The sequence below is a fragment of the Penaeus japonicus genome, unplaced genomic scaffold (genome assembly GCF_977035675.1).
Source record: "Penaeus japonicus unplaced genomic scaffold, GWHDUDI00000001_assembly GWHDUDI00000011, whole genome shotgun sequence".
Taxonomy (NCBI): domain Eukaryota; kingdom Metazoa; phylum Arthropoda; class Malacostraca; order Decapoda; family Penaeidae; genus Penaeus; species Penaeus japonicus.
The window spans coordinates 6,056,853-6,069,352 of NW_028234413.1; the positions used below are offsets into that span (position 1 = coordinate 6,056,853).

At 32.3% G+C, this 12,500-nt stretch overlaps 1 protein-coding gene across 1 annotated transcript in view; it reads right to left on the minus strand.

Annotated features, from left to right (window-relative positions):
* Positions 1-2,017: 2,017 nt before the first annotated feature.
* GatB (glutamyl-tRNA(Gln) amidotransferase subunit B, mitochondrial) overlaps positions 2,018-12,500 on the minus strand; it is a 13,070-nt gene continuing 2,587 nt past the window's right edge. The window contains exons 4-13 of the mRNA XM_043031141.2: positions 12,136-12,249; positions 11,764-11,936; positions 11,260-11,408; positions 9,550-9,650; positions 9,183-9,317; positions 8,842-9,033; positions 7,377-7,510; positions 6,556-6,682; positions 3,420-3,509; positions 2,018-2,826 (exon numbers count right to left, since the gene is read on the minus strand). Coding sequence (XP_042887075.2) covers positions 2,698-2,826; positions 3,420-3,509; positions 6,556-6,682; positions 7,377-7,510; positions 8,842-9,033; positions 9,183-9,317; positions 9,550-9,650; positions 11,260-11,408; positions 11,764-11,936; positions 12,136-12,249 — 1,344 coding nt within the window. The 3' untranslated portion in view covers positions 2,018-2,697. The remainder of the gene's footprint in view (positions 2,827-3,419; positions 3,510-6,555; positions 6,683-7,376; positions 7,511-8,841; positions 9,034-9,182; positions 9,318-9,549; positions 9,651-11,259; positions 11,409-11,763; positions 11,937-12,135; positions 12,250-12,500) is intronic.

The window sequence follows — 12,500 nt, forward strand, 5'->3', positions numbered from 1 at the left end:
TGCGACTCACTGCATTTGATGCCGTTTCTTTGCTCATAAATCATATAATCTTTGCGTATTTCAGCTTAGCTATATCGTGTCTTTAAACGGATTTGTTACTGGACATTATATACTGGACACTTCTGAGTCCAGCCAATTATAAAATAACTTAATCCTTCCATAGATGTTTGTTTGGTTTTTAAAAATTCTCTGAGAACATTTTCTTTAGTAACCGTTTTGGAGGTAGAAAAGGTAAAAAGAAGTATCTGTGGGTGACTAAACTATTTCGCTACTGCAAAATATTTCATCATATTTTGCATACTTGCCAATATATTCATGCATTGTGATATGTGTGTGTAATGGAGATATAATATGATATATACAATTTTATATAGTGTGTTAGTTTATATTCAGTCTTCATCCTCTGTTTGGTTAGTTAAGGAACAAACTGCAAAATAGAACTTAAAATGGTTATTGATTCGTCCTGATCTCCCGTTTAATGACAGTTATAATTTAACAATGAGAATGATGCTAAAACGCTTGATGGAAAAATAAAATGCATGACCTGCATGTGAATAATCACAGTGGTGTTACCAGAAATGTATTCTATATGTAATAAGCGAGGCTGGTGTACGAATGCGCTATTAACTGATTCATTCATTTTTAAACAAACAAATAAAATATATTTGGAGACATTTTGAAAGGATTTCCAAAATAACTGTCCTAATTAGATAAAAGGTAATGCGTTTTGTTTTGTTTTGCTTTCTACATCTAAAAGATAGATATATTCTAAAGACTGCTATTAGAGAATGATCTAACAGACCAATGTTGATATTACACTTTAGCTTGAAAACTAGGTTTGCTTTCATTTTTCTATTTTCTTATACAAATTCGCTATCAAAGAATTATCTAAATTCTTTCTGGTTGTTGCTTTTTCCTGTTGTTTTATTCAACCAGTTCTTTTTATCTAAATATATATATATTTTAGCTGACCCTGTGCTTTGATCTTATCCATTTCTTCACTATGAGCTCAATATTGCATAGCCTTATTATTCACACTAATGTAAATAACATACCAGGGCAGTTATCTTTTCTAGACGACACATAGCCTATTAAGGTGCTTTATTCTTTAGTTTTGTGTTCCTGTTATCCCTGCCACCCATTGTGTAAAAATCCTCTGCTGCATTTTCCTACTTCCTCTTAATTGTCCCTGATTTTTTTCTTCTTTTTTTGCGTAGCCATCAAGGAGTTTGTAACCAGACTTGGTTTATGATTGTTGTTTTTTCCTTGCACTTCTGTGACATAAGAAATGGCACTTCTGTGACATAAGAAATGATAGACTCTCCAGCTGGTACATTCTACACCCTTGATAACTTACAATGATTGAGGAGAAATACTCCTAAAGCTATTTCTTGGTAAGAAAAACTAACTAACTAACTAACTGTAATTCTAATGTAAAGCAAAATGAAAGAGATGATGCCTGTATTCAATAAATTTCATCAACACTTCCAATATGCGCATATTGTGCATTTAATCCCTTTGTGCGCTGTACACACATATCTCAACTCCTACTTTCTCTTCTGAATATGGTTAAAATAATTTCTGAAGTTTACAAATACGCCTCTACAGTTGTCTGAAATGATTGAAAAAATATACAAAAAAATTAAGTGGAAGAGTGATCTCTCTATTCACCCATTGCAGACATGTGTTCATGACATACATGACACAAGAGTTTTTGACCTGATGACAGGCGTTATGAGAGAAAGCCTTGAATGGCACCCATCCATGGTCTAAAGCAAGCACTATCTTTAGAGAGTGATGGAAAGTTCCCGTTCTCTTGTTGTAAAGTACCAGAGATGAAGAATGTACAGTCAGAGCAAGAAAAGGAAGAAATTTTATACAAATTTAAGATGACATATAATAACTTGATTTAAACATCAAATTGTGAAATTATATTTGTTAACAAATATTAATAAAAACATGTGTTACAGATTATATATCAACTTTTTAACATATAATGAAGGCCAGCAAACTGCAGTTACAATAAAATCTTTATTCCAATAAATAACATTATTTACTATACAAATAAATTCTACACACATACAGTTGCTCCAAGAAGTCCCTATAACCTATTTCCTGTCAAAATGTGGCATCATCACAGTAATAGTGGTAGCATAATGTAAATGGGTGACTGACTAAAACATCTTCTGAATACAGTGGGTTAAGTACCTTTTTAAAACAACTGTATCATTACAAAGTCTATCCAACTTTTTTACATTATATTTACATAATTACAGGCCAGCCTCTTTTATGATCCATGGTTTATATAAATCAATTGCTCTGAACTTGATTATAATCAGCATCTGATAATTAAAGTTATCTCTGAAATATTCACATAAGATCAATAAATAAAATTTCCATTATTCAAGCATACTGATACTTATTCCTACTGTAAATAAGAATAAATATGTTAATCAGTATGAATTCAATTCAATATAATTAGCCATCACAGTAATTGAAATGGCAAGTGGATACCATATTAATACCATCATATATGTAATAATACCTGACACAGCACACATTCTCCCATCTTTTGTAAACAAATAAATTTCTATGAATGCGCTTTGTAAGGCAGTAAAGTTCAGTAAGCTGTTCCACTCTTTGTACTCCCATCCCATATTAGTTAGTAATGTCACCATTTTTACACAATAATCAATATTATTCTGACAATTTCTTTGTAAGAATATCTTTCACCGTCTTCATGTCTGCTCGGCTGTCTGTGACTGATTTCACTTTCCCCATCAATGCATTAAGCATCTTTGTCTTTCCTGCTTTGTATTTCTTAACCTGCAAGTAAAAAAGATACAATGTTATGTGCATATAATACATATACACTGAGGGAGAGGGGGAGGGAGAGGGGGAGGGAGAGGGAGAGGGAGAGGGAGAGGGAGAGGGAGAGGGAGAGGGAGAGGGAGAGGGAGAGGGAGAGGAGAGGGAGAGGGAGAGGGAGAGGGAGAGGGAGAGGGAGAGGGAGAGGGAGAGGGAGAGGGAGAGGGAGAGGGAGAGGGAGAGGGAGAGGGAGAGGGAGAGGGAGAGGGAGAGGGAGAGGGAGAGGGAGAGGGAGAGGGAGAGGGAGAGGGAGAGGGAGAGGGAGACAGAAGAGAGAAGACAAAAAGACACACAGACTCAGAGAAACAGAAAGTCAGAGACACTGAGTGAGAAAAAGAGAAAAATAATGTTGGAAAGCAATCAGCAAAACACCTAGCTCTTCTACAGGCATATAATAAGAATAAACTAGAGAAAATCACAGGATACAAATGAATACTGGTTTATGCAAACCATGCAAATCAACAAACAGCACAGAAAGGAAGGACCAGAATATCACATAGAAAAGGGGATACAATTCATGAACTTTTCAACAGAAACATTGGATTCCTTACCAAATTTTGGTTATCATTCAACACTTTCACCACCAGCGTCTCCAAGAGATCATCATCAGAAAATTTTAACCAGTTGTTGGCATTCACGATCTGAAAAATTAATCACAGTTACAAATATTGATAGGGGGGTAAAAAATAATAGTGAAACATAATGCTTCACAACTAGTTTGCAATATAATTTACCTCATGAGATCTTTGTTGTTTGTTATCTTTTTATCTTTTTAAATCCCATATAAATATTCCCAACATCATAATGAGGAATGAGGTCAAGTTGGACATAATTTTGTTACTTTCCCAAACTAAAAAACAATTTTAGCCAATTGGCGATGGTTTTAATAAAATATGTATGCAGTCATGTGGCTGGTTTATGTTGTATGGCACAGTGCCCTCCATGTTTACAACCGATGCTGCCTTGACAGCAAATCATGCCATCCGCTATCAATGGGTTAGTTAACCTGGTCAAGAGCATTCTGAATCACAGCACAAAAAATAATAATAATAATATTTCTGTGGGGTGGAAGTATCTTCCCCCTTATTAACCCACAGCGGACGGGTGTCATGACATACATGACATAGGAGCTTTGGCCTGACGACGGGCGTCCTGACGTATATGACGTTCGGGGATTTTGGATCACTGTGCTATTTTATTTTACTATGAAAAAGGAATGAGTGATGATGGCTACTGCAGTCATAATTACTATAATTACCGTAATACCGTGCTAGCTTAACGTCCAAAACCTAGATGGCACCACTTTTTCCTAGCACCAGCAAGAGAGAGAGCCTTGAATGGCACCCATCCACGGTCTCTAGCAAGCACTATCTTCATAGAGCGATGACACACACTAAGTTGACGAACTCTTGCTCAAAAGTACCGCCGATGAAGGATGTGCAGTCAGAACGGGAAGAGGAAGATGACTCAATCCATACCCAATGTCTAAAATGTGCTCCTGTGCCAATATGGATGTCTTTCACTGTGGCACTCACAGTCACAAGCTCAGGTTTCATTCCTCTTCCTTACCTCTTCTATTTATCTTTATTGTAGGTGGTTATATGTTTCGTATTCGTTCATGACAGCACAAAAATACGAAAAAAATATAGTTGCCTTTTGTCCTCCCATAAAACAGCAATACTTCTATCACACTGAGTATAAAGAAAATAATGAGCTAATATGGATAATATACTACAATTTTAGTCTACTGCAGCACTGGTAGAGCCTGTCATATGGCATATATAAGTCTCTAAACTCAATAAAACACACAAAAAAACAAAACACAAAAAAAATTCTAGTTTTTCAATAAATGACTGAAAGAGAGTGGGAATGTTCAAATCATAATGCTTCAAGCAGTCTCTCTTTAAAATAAAACTTATCCCGGAGGCTGGGCAAGCATATTTATCCCCGTCTGCAATGGGTTAACCCATTCATGACGGGACATATTTTCCCCTACTCCCACTTCTGCTGGGAAGCACATGACGCTTCATTCCGGGGTGTTTTACTGCTGCGCGGGGCCAAGCTGAAGCTCTCAGAGCATTTTTCCCCACCCTATCCTTGTGGTTTCCATGCTTACTTCTACAATATAAAAGCATGTAAAAATGTTGCCATGTTCAGAGGAGTCATTTTGGTAAAAAAAACACCTGTTACACCAATTCTTTTCAAGATATTTTATACTTATAATTTTTCTTCTTTTTTTTCAAAACCAAAAGAACAATATAAATAATTATACATGTACAAAGAGTATGTACATATACCTCGTGAAAGTGACGTGATGTGATATCACAGGTAATCAACAAATCAGAAATAGTATTACATTAGTAATTTTCTATTTTATTTCATTTCTTGGCCAATCACATGTGATTTTACATATGTATGTGTTTATGTGTATGTGTATGTGTATGTGTATGTGTATGTGTATGTGTCTGTGTGTGTGTGTGTGTGTGTGTGTGTGTGTGTGTGTGTGTGTGTGTGTGTGTGTGTGTGTGCGTGTGCGTGTGCGTGTGCGTGTGCGTGTGCGTGTGCGTGTGCGTGTGCGTGTGCGTGTGCGTGTGCGTGTGCGTGTGCGTGTGCGTGTGCGTGTGCGTGTGCGTGTGCGTGTGCGTGTGCGTGTGCGTGTGCGTGTGCGTGTGCGTGTGTGTGTATATATGTGTATATGTATGTGTATGTGTATGTGTATGTGTATGTGTATGTGTATGTGTATGTGTATGTGTATGTGTATGTGTATGTATATATTTATGTATGTATATATATATATATATATATATATATATATATATATATATATATATATATATATATATATATATATATATATATATATATATCTATATATATATATATATTTATATATATACATATATATATATATACATACATATATACATACATACATATATACATACATACACATAAACATACACATACACATACACATACACATACACATACACATACACATACACATATATATCTATATATATATATATATAGATATATATGTAAGAGAGGTTATTTTATCAAATTCATCCCCACCCAAAAACACCCCACCAAATTATTTTTTCTAATGGGAGACTTTTAGATGAATATATAACTACTGAAGTTCCTCCACCTCCCCATTAGGATGGTTAGAACACTAATATATATGTAAGAAATGCAATGCAAATACATTCTTAAAATATAATCATTAGTGCTGTCTTAAAAACTGAGCAAGAATGAATCACAATTATTTCAAAGTTGATAAAAAATGAAAGTAATTGTAAAAAAAAAATAATATAATAGTATTAGCACTAACACAAAAGAGGAAAATAACATTTAACAATATATTTTTCCTTTTTTAAATAAAATGTCTTTTAAACCCCATTTTTATAGGCACTTTACAATTTACCAAACCAGATATCATACTTAAATAGAATGTTAAACTTATATCAAAAAGATATTTTTCAAAATAAGTAAAAAGTGGTAAGAAATACAAAAAGTATATAAGCATAGATACCAGATTAAAATAAGCAACAAATATTAGACAAATAAAAGCTTAGGAAACAAATGTGAACCCAAAACATTCCCTAAATGAGAAAGAAGAAAAAAAAAACTTTTTTTGTGTAATTGTAATTTTAAGAAAGAAAACTAAACTCAAAAAACGAATACCTGCGTGGGAGACCTCAAATCTCCATCACTGCAAATAAGATGAATCAGTCTGAGCGACGTGTCATTCAGGATCTGGCCGCTCTGCTGAAGGTCAACGATCTCTCCAAATGCATCTGCTGACAACGGGCTGAAAAGCAATAAACCAATAAATAAATAAATAAATAGGTAAATAAATGAATAGATAAATAAATAAATAAATAAATAAATATATATACATATAAAATAAACAATATAAATAAAGAAATATAAAATTAATCAACAAATGAACTAATGAATAAACAAACAAATGAATAAATACACAAAAGAAAACTGTTTAAGATCTTATCTCTTTGTAAAAAAAAGTAATATATATTATAATGGGATAAAAAAAAGGATCACACACACACACACACCATAAAAAGATAATGTCTCCTTTTCTGTAAAAAAGGTACATTATATTTTGCTACACAGATTTACTTTCAAATACATAATTAGATTTTTTTTATAAAAACAGTAAACACTATTTCCTATTCAACAGGAACTATATTTGGTCAGTAATTAGGTAGATAGACTTCATCTCAGCTAAGATAGATATCTCACCAAAATATAGTTATTATTATTTATTTGGATGTTGCAAAGCTGTACCTCCCTACAACTACAAAAAACAACTCTAAAACAATTACACATATACCTTCCAAACATTATTATCACAATAGAATACTAAATGAAACTCAATGGCTGCTTACAGCTTTTCTTCAAGTAAACGGGTAATGTATGCATTGCAATTATATTTCCTTTATACATTCCTTATCTGAAGTTCAGACATTGTAATTAAACTCTACCTTTTCTGGAAGTCAATATCTGCACTGTTTAAAGTCCCAAGGAGATTGGTAAGCAACAGGTTGCAAACTAAACGGGAGTCTCTCTTCCTGTCCACCATCACAGCCATGAAGAAATCCAATAAATCAGGATTACTCTGCAATAAAAAGCAACAATAGATACACACACAAAAAAAAAAAATCATAATAATACCTATAAATGATGATAATAATAATCATAATGATAACAAAAACAAAAATGATGATAAAAAAATAACAATAATGATAATAATAAAAATAACAAAACTAATAACAATAATACTAATAACAATAATAATAACAATAATAATAATAATAATAAAAACATTTTTTTTAATGATAATGACAATGACAATGACAATGACAATGATAATGATAATTGTAATGATAATGATAATGATAATGATAATGATAATGATAATACCAATAACAATAACAATAACAATAATAATAATAATAATAATAATAATAATAATAATAATAATAATAATAATAATAATAATAATAATAATAATAATAATAATAATAATAAGAAGAAGAAGAAGAAGAAAGAAGAAGAAGAAGAAGAAGAAGAAAAATAATAAAAATAATAAAAATAATAGAAATAATAAAAATAATAACAATAATAATAATAATAAAAACAGCAATAATAATAATAATAATAATAATAATAATAATAATAATAATAACAATAATAATAATGATAACCATTATCATTCTCATTTCTATTAATACATTACTGCTATCGTTATCATTATCATTATCATTATCATTGTTATTATTATTATTATTATTATTATTATTATTATTATTATTATTATTATTATTATTATTATTATACACATCATCATCATCATCATCATTATCATTATTATTATCATTATTATTACTATCATTATTATTATCATTACTATTATTATCATCATTACTATTATTACTATCATCACCATTATCATTATTATTCTAATTATCATTACTATAATAATTATCATTATTATCATCAATATATCATTATTATTCTCATTATCATTACTATAATAATTATTATTATTGTTATCAATATATCATTATTATGGTTATTATCATTTTTCTTATAATAATGATAATGATAATGATAATGATAATGATAATGATAATGATAATGATAATGATAATAATAATAACAATCATCGTCATAATCATAATTATAATAATAATAATAATAATAATAATAATAATAATAATAGTAATAATAATAATAATAATTATAATAATAATGATAATGAGGATGACAACAACAAAAACAAAAACAAAAACAAAAATCATAATAACAATAATGAAAAACATACAAAAGCACTTCAGAGGAATCAAGCAACTCTAACAAGCTGCCAATCAGTAACTTACAGGCTTTAGATGGTAAACAATTTACAACACTAGCTAATTTCACGATCCTACAAACACATCAGCTTACCACAAGAATGATCGCATTTTCCAGTGTGACCCCATAGTCTTTCATGAGACACTGCCTCGTTTCCTCTGGCAGTTCAGGCAATTCTTTACGAACTGTATTAATATCAAGGATGCCATTCTGACTGCCACTCTCTTCTGAGGAGTCAAAGAGCCGTAAAGGTGGTAGATTCGGCTCATGCATGAATCTGTAATCCTAAAAAGGATGGGTGAAACGGAGGTGGAAAAAGGAAAAAAATCAAAGTCTCTATAAAGGGAAATATATGTTGATTGTATATATGATAAGACACACATTATAAAGTAGAAAAAAAAGAGAAAACGAAAAAAAAAAAAGTTAGAACTTACCTGAACAACCTCCTTGTCTCTCATGATAACAGTTTCCCTAGTGTCGGCATTGAAGCTCCGCGTTTCATTGGTTATAACGCCACCGGACTCCAAAGTCTCTATCTGTCTCTCAATCTCAAAATCAATTGCCCTAACCTGCAAGTGTAGCATTTTTTTTTCAATAATACAACCCATGTGGTAAATAATCATCAATACAACAATTTCAAAGTTTGCATTTCCATTTGTATGTAAGAATTTATATATATACATATATATATATATATATATGTATATATATATATATATATATATATATATACATATATATATATATATATATATATATATATATATATATATATAAAATAAAGAGGGACATAGATATTACCAAGGATCGGATGGAATTCAAGTTTTTCACTTCTGTTCGTGTGCCAAGTGGTTCTCCAGGCCTATGTACAGAGATGTTAGCATCAACACGCAGGGACCCCTCTGTAAGATAAAATAAAAATTAGTTTTGTTGCTACATACAATAGACCTATCTAGAAGAAACAGGACTTTATTAGTTATCAACACACAAACAAATTCAAGACAGGTCTAGTGCTATACCTATGTTTCCATCAATGTCAAATTGAATTATTGTTTAATTATAGAAAATAAAACTTAAGTTAAGTTGGTTTGAAAATAATGTATACAATATAATCACAGAGAAAAAATCTTGAAAAAAAAAGTTATGGAAATGAACCACAAAATAAGTTAACCCATTGATCGTGGTTTTAATAAAATATGTATGCAGTAGGATGGCGGGTTTAAATTATCAGGCACGGTGCCATCCGCGTCTACGACCAACTCTGCCTTGGCAGCAAATCATGCCATCCGCTGCTAGTGGGTTAATATTGCAAAGCATACAAAACAAATCTTGAAAATATGTTAAATAAAACAAGTTTAGGAAATGAAAAGTATGCAGTACATGTTTGCGTGTGTAAAAACTTTGTGTACAATACATGTACATATATCACATCCTATGACCCTCACTCAGACTTGAAGATTGCCAACAGTGGTGTAAATATCACAGGTACTCTTGTTTTACCTTAGTTATACTGCTTTGTAATTCATTAACCCGTTAACGGTGGGGATAGATTTGCTTACCCATGATACAGGATGGGTTTTATTTTAGTGCAAGGCAGCTTCACGCAACACAATTTGACTTTTCCCACTCTCTTTTAGTCACTCATTGTAGAACTAGAGCCATTGTTGTGTTCTATTTTTTGTGTTTACTATATTTAGAGACATATCTGACCTATCACAGTCTCTATCAATTCTGCAGTTGATCAAAATTGTAGTATATGATCCATATTAGCTCATTATTTTCTTTATTCTCAGTGTGATATTTTCAGTATTACCATTTTATGGGAGGACAAAAAGCAAATTTATTTTTCACATTTGTGTGCTCTCAAATACGAGACATATAACCATCCACAATGAAGATAACATGAAGAAGTAGGGAAGAGGAAGGAAACGTGCTTATGACTTTGAGTGCCACAGTACAAGGCATCCCTACTGGCACAGGGGTACATTGTAGACATTGGGAATATTTTGAGTCACCTTCCTCCTCTCATTTTGCCTCCACATCCTTCATCTGTGGTACTTTAGAGCAAGAGATTGGCAACTTGCTATGTGCCATCACTCTACAAAGATAGTGCTTGCTAGACACCTTAGATAGGTGCCATCTACCATGGCCCTACTCAGTTTTGAATCAAGAAAAGCAACTTTGTTTTTTTTTATAGCTTATACATGTGTCTGACCCTTTTAGCAAAAGAAACTAATTGCTTTTGCAAACAAGGATGGGCATTTCAGCAATAAACATATCAACCATCAAGGAGTTAAAGCCAATCTATTTGACTCTACAAAAATAATGTTTTCAGAAAATGCATATTATCCATAAAACCTTATAAATTAAATAGGTCTTATAGTTCTATTTATGTCACTTGTTCACAACTACAATCAAAGCTTGACATATGCAAACAAAATCATTTCAAGCATTTACACAGGATTATTCTATATATTATCAATACATACAGTATAAAAGAACAGAACCCACCCTCCATGCGACAATTACAGGTGCCCAACCGAAGCAAGATAAGGCTCAATTCCTTGACAAGTGCAGCAGCTTCTTCACCATCTCGGAGATCTGGAGCAAATACCAGTTCCATCAGAGGCTGGCCTGCTCGATTCAAATCCACAAGAACTCTGAAAAAATATATATATTCATTTCCATCCATGATATTAGCTAGTATTTCTGTTAAAAACTACATTAGTAACATATCCATAAAAGAGAATGAAATCTTCTTAACCCACACAGGACGGGTGGTACAGCATGTGTACCGCGCATTCAAAAGCCCAGTTGCCGGGCGGCACAGTATTGTGCCAGCTATTCAATTGATTTAGGCCTAATAATTCGAACGCCCCGGCATTTGGACATTCAAGGCTAGAATTCCCCCGTCGGGGATGGGTTAATAGAAGAAAAAGGAAGTAATTCTCCCTCTGCAATGAAATCTTAGCATGAAGCCCTGTTGGAAAAAAAAAAAACATGTAAACTACTCACCTATGATTCTCTTTGTCATGGATACTTTTGCCACTGTCTTCCTCCAGCTGAATCTGGATAAGCTTCACAGAGTGCCTGTATGGTTTACGATGCACGGCAGTATTGTACACAATGAAGTCAAGGTGCCCATCACTGGCTATGGGGTAGTCCAACTGAGTGATCTGATACCCAGCCTGGAGATAGTGAGATCATGTTAAATTCTAATAGATACATTTCATAATTAATTTGTTGCAGTGAAAAAAAAATGTATTTTATACATCATTGAAATGGATTACAATGTTACAGTGATTGTCACATGTAATATCAAGACACAAAAATATTCTTAGGAAGTGCTAGGATATATACATCAAGCAATAAGTAGAAGGAACTCACAGGCAGATCAGGGTAAAAGTAATGTTTTCTGACAAACCAAGATGTTTTGTTGACAGTTGCTTGCAGTGCCAAACCAGTTTTTATAGCTGCCTCAACACATCTTTTATTCAAGACCTGTAATATTACAATAAAAAATATATTATAAGCAATGATGAAAACTGTGACAGCACTATGATATGAAAACACGAATTCCATCACTTATTTCCACAAAAGAAAAGAAAGATATATAATTTTTGTTTCTGGAATATTGAAAACACTATTTCGTATCAGGGTTTCATCCTACTATAACAACTCACCATTATCTGTCCTACATAATTTCTGTACTTTTCTGTTTTACAAAATTATCAATATGGTTTTGCAACAAG